This window comes from Dendronephthya gigantea, unplaced genomic scaffold (genome assembly GCF_004324835.1).
Source record: "Dendronephthya gigantea isolate DGI-Jeju-01 unplaced genomic scaffold, DenGig_1.0 000226F, whole genome shotgun sequence".
NCBI classification, from domain to species: domain Eukaryota; kingdom Metazoa; phylum Cnidaria; class Anthozoa; order Malacalcyonacea; family Nephtheidae; genus Dendronephthya; species Dendronephthya gigantea.
Genome location: NW_021163236.1, coordinates 194183 through 202500, shown reverse-complemented (window position 1 = coordinate 202500; position 8318 = coordinate 194183). Strand labels below are relative to the sequence as shown.

At 35.8% G+C, this 8318-nt stretch overlaps 2 protein-coding genes and 1 pseudogene across 8 annotated transcripts in view; 2 read left to right on the top strand and 1 right to left on the bottom strand.

Annotated features, from left to right (window-relative positions):
• LOC114540240 (E3 ubiquitin-protein ligase DZIP3-like) overlaps positions 1-8318 on the top strand; it is a 63346-nt gene that overhangs the window by 33281 nt on the left and 21747 nt on the right. The window lies entirely within an intron of this gene.
• On the top strand, positions 4027-5541 carry LOC114540242 (annotated as a pseudogene).
• Positions 5997-8031, bottom strand: LOC114540243. Its single transcript, XM_028560523.1, has 2 exons — positions 7576-8031; positions 5997-7198 (listed from the first exon to the last, which is right to left on the bottom strand). Exons 1-2 carry the CDS (start codon positions 7815-7817, stop codon positions 6253-6255), a joined length of 1188 nt encoding a protein of 395 aa, XP_028416324.1. The 5' UTR covers positions 7818-8031; the 3' UTR covers positions 5997-6252.

Below are 8318 nucleotides of genomic sequence, written 5' to 3'. Positions count from 1 at the left end.
CTGTGCAGTCTAATCCATTTCTGTCACTCCCTCTTCATGAAACCATTGTTTGACTATATCTTGGAAGTGTGGCAGGTTGCATTACATTATTGAAATATTGTTTGGAATAAGAGAATTATCCAAAATGCCTATGAAGCTCTCTCCTATATTCGCTTCTTTTTTATGAATTTGTATCTGAACAGTTCTTTTTGACCGCTAGTGTTCAATAAAAGTTGATTGTTACGATTGATTGTTACGATTCCTGTTATATACGATAATAGCAACATTTGAGCAGTTCGTTTTGACTGCCAGTGTATATATATATATATAATATATATATATATAATAATATATATATATATTATATATATTATATATATATATATATATTTATAATTTAATTTATATATAATTTATATATACAGTATATAATTTATATATCTCTAATTTACGCGTCGACGTGAGGCCACATGCACTCAAATTTTTCCATCTAGAATTTTGCAGTTTCAATTTTTTGGATACGAAATGCAATCTATAATATACACACATTATTTAGGAGTACATATTAATTCTTTGAATCACACCAAAATTAAGCAGGTATATATGTCTAAAGCAAATAATTTGAGTAATATCTTTCGTAATTGTTCATATTATTACCAATTCTTGCTAAAAGTGGGAGCAAATTCCCAATTTTTATTCCTTGTTTCATAGTATGTTTGTTCAGTTCGCCAAAAGCTTGCCGAATTGTGCCGAGTATATGTTCGGAGGCTAGTCGTGCATTCGAAGCTGCGATCACAGCAACTAGTTGACACGGTCAGTGTGTTACTAAATATAGTAACGTTCGGACACGGTACAGTGTAGCAAACCAATCACAGGGCAAGCTTTTTCCACGGTGCGACACGGTGGCCCGTTTTTGATTGCGCAATAAGCATGATAAACAATAAAGTTCGATACTTCTCGACATCGAACTCGGATATAGTTTATACATAACACGTTAAATGGACCGTTTGCATAATAGACCAACTTTTTATTTAGGTGACAAAAAGGGAATTTCCGAACAGTACATACCAAAATTAGTAAAATTGCCAAGTTTGGCTGCGAAATATTGTAAGGCGCGGAAAATATAGCCATGCGAATTTGGCAATTTTGTATACCTTTAACTTACGGCCGGACGTGTGTAATTAAATTAATTACACGCTTCCGGCCGTAGTAAAAAAGTATACAAAATTGCCAAATTCGCGTTGCTATATTTTCCGTACTAGTTGACATTTTGCAACCAAACCTGGCAATTATACTAATTTTGGTATGCTCTTTTTAGCTGTGGTGGTTTATTTTTTCTTGAATGCCTAGATAATAAGTTGGTCTATTACGGAATTGGTCCATTGGTCTGTTCGCTGCATCCTGGCTGAATCGAATGCATTAATACATGAATCCGTCGAAATTTCTCAAAAGCAAATCTAAGCGATATATTTCAGGGGAAATATCGCTCTTCAGGCTACAATATAATTCCATTAATTACTAAAGAAAAATTCCAAAGAGACAAATACTGAAAATCTTTACTTAATGTCCTTGTAAGGTAAGAGTTTTAAGTTTTAAATCGAACTATGATACAAATTTGCATTTACGCTGTAGTTTGTGAATAATTTGTGTATGCTAATTTCACGTTATGTTGAGTGTAAATGAAATATCGGTAAATACCTTACCAAAATACCTTGCCGTGTTTTATGAATATTTAATTTGTTGGGCGCGTTTTGTTTTTCGCTGGTAGAACTTCGGAGTTTAAAATTTCGAAATTTTCCAGGGTCCATTGCTGGGTCAGAATTGTGCATTTTTGCATATAAATGTAGTGAATGTAGTCACAGTTGTTTGACGAAGAAAAGAGACTAAACTGAGAAAATTAGCCCGGTTTACATGACAAACTAAAATTATAATTTAATAGTGACAATATCCGCGACTAACGTAACTTTCAGTAATTTCCTTTTGATTAATGTTTAACCTATTTACTAGTTCATTATATTTTTACTGACATAAGTCAAAATATTTATGTTGGGACAAACGTCTTGCTTAGGTATTACAGGGCATAGAAACTTTGCACTATCCTTGGATCCCTAGTCTTTTCCCCTGTGGGTAAAAATTGCAACAGACATTATTTTTTAAATTGAACAATATGAATTATATCAGAGTTTGGGCCTGAAAAGTTTCAATGAACCGGGTGTCATTTTATGCGATGAGCAGATGAGCACATGCTCATCTGCTCATAAAACTGCATTATTGCTCGATAACAATTCATTTCCACACCTCTAGTGGTAAGGGAATGAGCTGCCAATTTTGCGTAAGATACTTATCGCGGTTATAATCAGCGTAAACACGAACGGAAATACTGTCCATTACGAGAAAAAGAAAAAACATGTCTCAAACAGACTCGGACAGTCAAGAAAGATATTTCCGTGACGATGTCTCAACAACTTCTACTCAGCAGTCTGGAAGTTCGACGGGGACTGACTCAGAATCTAGAGAAGAAATTGATCCCTGGATACCACTAATAGAAGAAGCACAACAAAGAAGTAACACAGCTTTCGAGGAAATGAGAGTACGCCTCATAAAAAGAGGTTTCGATGAGCACTCTGCTAAAGAGAAAGCTTACTTGAATATTATGCCTAGACCCTAGAAAGAATTAGAAAATATCTGTTTAGAACGCCTTTTGTGGATAAGACAACCAAAGACAGATCCAGTACATAAGAAAATAATGCACACAAAATATGCGTTTATTCAAAATGATGATTTTGACCCAGAAGAAGCAATAGAAGCTGCATTTGATAAGAGAAAGTTTCTTATTAAAAGGCTTTTAAGCGACCACGAGATTGCACATGACGAGAAAAATAAAGACAGTGAAGATTATGACGATGATATGATAATTAGACTTTAAATTTAGTCCAATGGCAAAGGTTTACCAAACCTTTCTTGAGGAAACCATGGCAACGTTTTAGAAGAATTTTTTATTTACTGCTGTAACTAATTGCAAGACAAATAAATGTTAAAATCGTTAATCCATGTCTGAAATTTTCTTACTTCCGGCCGCGAGTTCATAGCTACATTTTCATTTTATCAACAAAAATTTTAAGTGGGTATGAAATATCTCATTGAGCAGATGAACATCTGCTCATGAGCAGTTACGAGCATGTGCTCATCTGCTCATCGCTCAAAATTTGTAACCGATGTAACATGATTTTCAACAATGAACTAAATCGGTACTATTCTTCATACGTACTTAGAGTATGCCGTTTCGTTTACCACATGGATACCTATCTAGGATGCAACTCAAACATTTACAAACAAACGGTTTATTCGAATGATTTGGCGCGCGTGCATTAGTCATGGACATATTGATAAACGTAATGAAATCTTGGATGTTCTCGTCCATTATTAATATAAAAATTGATGTATGGAAATGATTCGTGTGTCAATGACATATTGACATGTGATATGAGGACAATTAAATCATGGTTAACTTATGAACTGAACTAGATCACAAAGCATACATACAGTAGAAAACGAGTCTTTAAAATGAACATTAGTCTAACGGTACTAAATATCGACATACAAATGTGTAACCCTAGTAAAATAAAATACATTCTTCGTATTTATTAAATACATTCTTCGTAAACGGCAAAATAGCAGCGATATTATTAAAATAGGACCAGAATCTACATGTATTAAATATATTCTGACCCCAATTAAATCTAAACTTAATCGAACAGCATCAAAAGAACGGTTTATTTGTTCTTCTTGGAGGATTTGCTGTATCATGCGGGCGAAATCAAATCGCGCATCGGAAAATTAGTCAGAGATTTCGAGATGTGCACCAGAACTCTTGGGAGACAAAACTGTGACGTAGATAAATACGGTCACATACACTTTTCAAATTCTAGTAGATTTCGCGCCAAAACACACTTGCGACGACGAAAAATAATAAAAAAACAACAAAAACAAAACAAAACATAGGCGAATTTTCAACTCCGTCGCTGACGCCGGAGTAATTAGGCCTGTTTCAAACGTCGCATTTTGCATGTGTCGAATACAATTCTAATTAGATTCGACCCTAAAACAATAATCCGACCGTCATTTCAAATGTCGCATTTCGCATGTGCTGAATTCAATTAGCGGCAGTCCGCTTGGGCGCATATCATGACGTAAATGACGTAAATAAATAAATAAAGCAATGGCGCAATATGGCGCCAAATTCAAATAAGTGTACCAAAATATTAATATTAAATAATATAATACATCGGGCAAGGCAGAGGCGAAAGACATTCGAAGCAGCTTTGCACTTTTTAATAAGTCGTAGACAAAAGCTATTAAAAATATGTGCTGTGGTAGTTCTCCTTTTATCCGCACGAAATTCAGCTACAACCGTGAAGCGTTCATGTCGGAGATTTCAACGAAATCCAGGTTGGTGGAATTTGTGTGGCAAACATACTCTGATGCTCGGTTTTAAAAAAACCTTCAGAGTGTCAAGAGGTACATTTTCTTTTATTCTTGGGCGCATACGTACTAAATTGGAAAGGAAATCTTTAACAGAGGAGCCTGTTGAGCCGGCTTTGCGACTGGCTATCTGTCTCTATCGCCTTGGCCGTGGACATATTACTACACTATCTCAGAACTTTGTGGTCTTGGATTGTCAACAGTTGCAACAATTACCCGAGAAGTATCTGAAGCTATTGTTGAGATACTATGGGAAGACAGTGTCAACAAGCATATGCCAAACTCAGAGGAGACCTTTCGGGAAAAATCTTGGATATGGAAGAAATGTGGCAATTTCCATGTTGTTGGGCTGCAGTTGATGGTTGCCATATCCCTATTAAGTGTCCTCCAGGTGGAATGCAAGCTTGCAAAGAGTACCATAACTTTAAGAACTTTTACTCTATTGTCCTCATGGCATTGGTTGACTCACATTATCGATTCATTTGGGGGAGCTGTGGCTACCCAGGAAACTCACACGACTCAATAATTCTACAGTCAACTGAGCTTTGGTCAAATATCGAAGAGGGCGATGGTCTACCATCGATAGGAAAAAAAGTGGGCACACAAACTGTGCCTCCTCTTATTGTTGGTGATTCAGCATTCCCACTCGCACCATGGCTGATGAAACCCTACACCAATGCTGTTTTATCACCCGAACAGAGATACTTTAATTATCGGCTAAGTCGTGCTCGGATGGTCACAGAGGGGGCATATGGCCAGTTAAAGGGAAGATGGCGTGTGCTTCTTCGGAAATGTGAGAGCGACAGCAAGAATGTTCGCATATTTGCACTTGCCTGTATGGTACTCCACAATATTTGTATCAATCTGGGTGATACAATGCCAAAAAAGTTGGACCTTACCATTGACCCTACTACCAGTGAGAAGAGGGATAGAGAAAAAATTCGGGAAATACTGCAAATGACCAATTGTTCCAAAGTAAACAATTCATCGCCTCTGGCGGAAAAGATTAGAATGGCATTGGTTGAAAAACTTTGGCTTGAAAAAGAGACTGGATTTATTCGAACATAATTGAACGTTGTTCTTGTTTATTCTGTTAAAAGGAATTTAAGAGTTTTTGCTGAAGTCAAAAGTGATGCATTATATATATTCCCCAACATTACCTTATGAGGGGACACTTCACGTTAATTTCAACTTTGAAGTGTTTGCAACAGTAACTTTGAATTTAAAAAATTACAGTAGGAAGAAATGCTCAAATGAGCAAAATGAATGGGAAAAGATGTTTCATTGAATATGCGCTGTTGATATGGTATCAGAGTTTAAGTGTAAGGTTACTCTTGCTAATAATTAATATACAAATTTATATACTCTAGTAAGTGTGTTTGAAAAAATTTCTTTCTCTGCATAAGGTAATATTTATGCATCAGTATTGACTTGGGCAAAAACCCTAGTAAAATGTTTGTATTAATCTGTTCTTTTTACCAAAAAATGCAAAATGTTAATAATAAATATTTATGTTCAAAAATATTGTTCTGGTTTGTCATAGACTGTAATTCAATATAGTCTAGATTTTCCATATGGGAACTCTTGAATACAAATGTTTTCATCAGAGCTAGTGCCTTCACATATTACATGCACATTGGCTTAACTACCTCTGCTGCAAACAAAATCTAAATGTTTGTCCAATTCTTCCTTCTGACATCTATTATAATATTTCTTACAGTTATTTTTAAAGATTGTACATTTGGAAACAAAACAGCAACAATTCTAAATCCCTATTGTACAATACTTAGCCTACTTGGTCACACTTGGTGGACTGAACCCATTTCCAGGATGATATACAAAGCTTGAGGGTTGGCCAATGGTTGGCATGTTATACATAGGACTCTCAGTACTTTGATTACTAAAATATTGCTGAGGGCTACTCCAATTTTGATGTGGTCCTCCATGGACAGAACCAAAACTCATACCTGAGATATCATGTGGTGGAACAAGATTAACCTGGTTACTGTTAGTTGGTGTAGAAGTATGTTTTAACATTAATTCCACCAACTGAAGCTCATGCTTTCTTGCCTTGTCTGCTTCTTCTTGCATAAATGTAATTAGCTCCTTTGCTGGATCTTTTTCAACAATTTGCTTAAGCAATTCAACAGCTTCAGTTACTTGATTTTTCTTTGGGAGCTTTATTTTCTTTTGAGGAACAAAGTCATCAAAGGTTTTTGCAATCTCTTCCTCTTCACTAAGATCATTAAGTGCAGAAGGTTCAACTGCCATACCGGGTTGACATGAGTCACGTGTTTTCACAAGTGGAAAAAGCAAGTCAAACCATTTTCCAAATCCTTTTTCATCTTGGAAGCGTTGGATTCCAGTGGCAGTTTTTATTTTCATGGCAGCTTGTTTACAATCGCTGACACAACGTTTAAATTTTGTCCTCAACTGTTGAACAGTGAACGTAATCTCTTCTCCTCTTTCATTTGCTCTTTTTTTCAGCTCAGTTAATACCTTTTCATAAATAATGCCATTATTTTGATTTTTTGTGTTAGTAAATATCAACTTTTGTTTATTGTAGTCATCAGATGTAATGATATCCACTAAGTCATCCACAGCATCAGTACTCCACACTGCTTTTCTTCCAGCCTTTCCTTTTTTTCTCTTGGTACCAATAAATCTTGTGCAATTTTCTTCACCATCATCCTCATTCTGTGGGATTGTAGAACTATCACCGGCATTTGTTTGCTCACTATATAAAACAATACACAAATTGCCCAAATGTGTACCAGCAATAGTTGGTTGCAAATTGTGGACATGAATAAAGTACACCAGGAAAAGTATTATGGAAGCAAATTATTTTCAGTATATAGCATTGGGATAGCCATGTTTGGACATTAAATGGGTGGTCAATTTCTAGCCTCCAATCCTTCAGTTTCTGGAAGGCACAATTTTGATAATCATATTATTTTAACATTTATAGCTATTGTTGCTATATAGCAAATGACGAATAAAAAAATCAATAAAATTGGCTGATTCAGCCTGACGTCAACTGAATTCAAAAGAAATAATCACTTTTTACGTCGATATGTTTTTACGTCATACATTCAAAAATGTCACATTTCTAACCTTTTCTTGTTATTTTCTAATTTTTCTTCATACTCTTGCCCAAAAATATTGCAATTGATACAATATCCAACTGCTTTCCCAGCAAGCCAGCCTTGGCATTCGTCGTCTGGTTCATGTATCGCGCAGCGATTACAAACAGACGCAGAACACTGCAGGCAAATGTAGTTTGTTAGCTTTCCACATGAAATACAATACGTCGTCGACTGTTTTGGTTCAATATTTCCTTTGTCTTTGTCCTCCATATTTGCATATACCACATGGACGAAAAAACGCGGGAAATTCTTTCAATAATATAACATGACGTTCTTTGCCTTTTTCTTCAAGCGAATTAAATTCGACACATGCAAAATGCGACCTATGAAACCACGTCGCATCGAGCTCGCATAATGCGACCGGAACAGTCGAATTTAGCATCACGGTCGACCGCAATTAAAAACGGCGAATTCAATTGTTTCATACGTCGCATTTCGCATGCAGATAATTCAAACAATTGTATTCGACACATGCAAAATGCGACGTTTGAAACAGGCCTTACTGGCTTAAATTGGAATTACGTGATTATTTTGGGGTAAGGGGTAGGGTTATCGTTAAGGATTACGCTTTTACATGGTTGATATAATTAGGTAATTTCTTGCTACTGCTTCTTTATTACCCTAGGCTTATGCATTATGTGTTATGACGCGTCACATGACGTAATATTTCTCCTTGAATTCACAGCTAAATTTAACATCATTTTAAGCAGT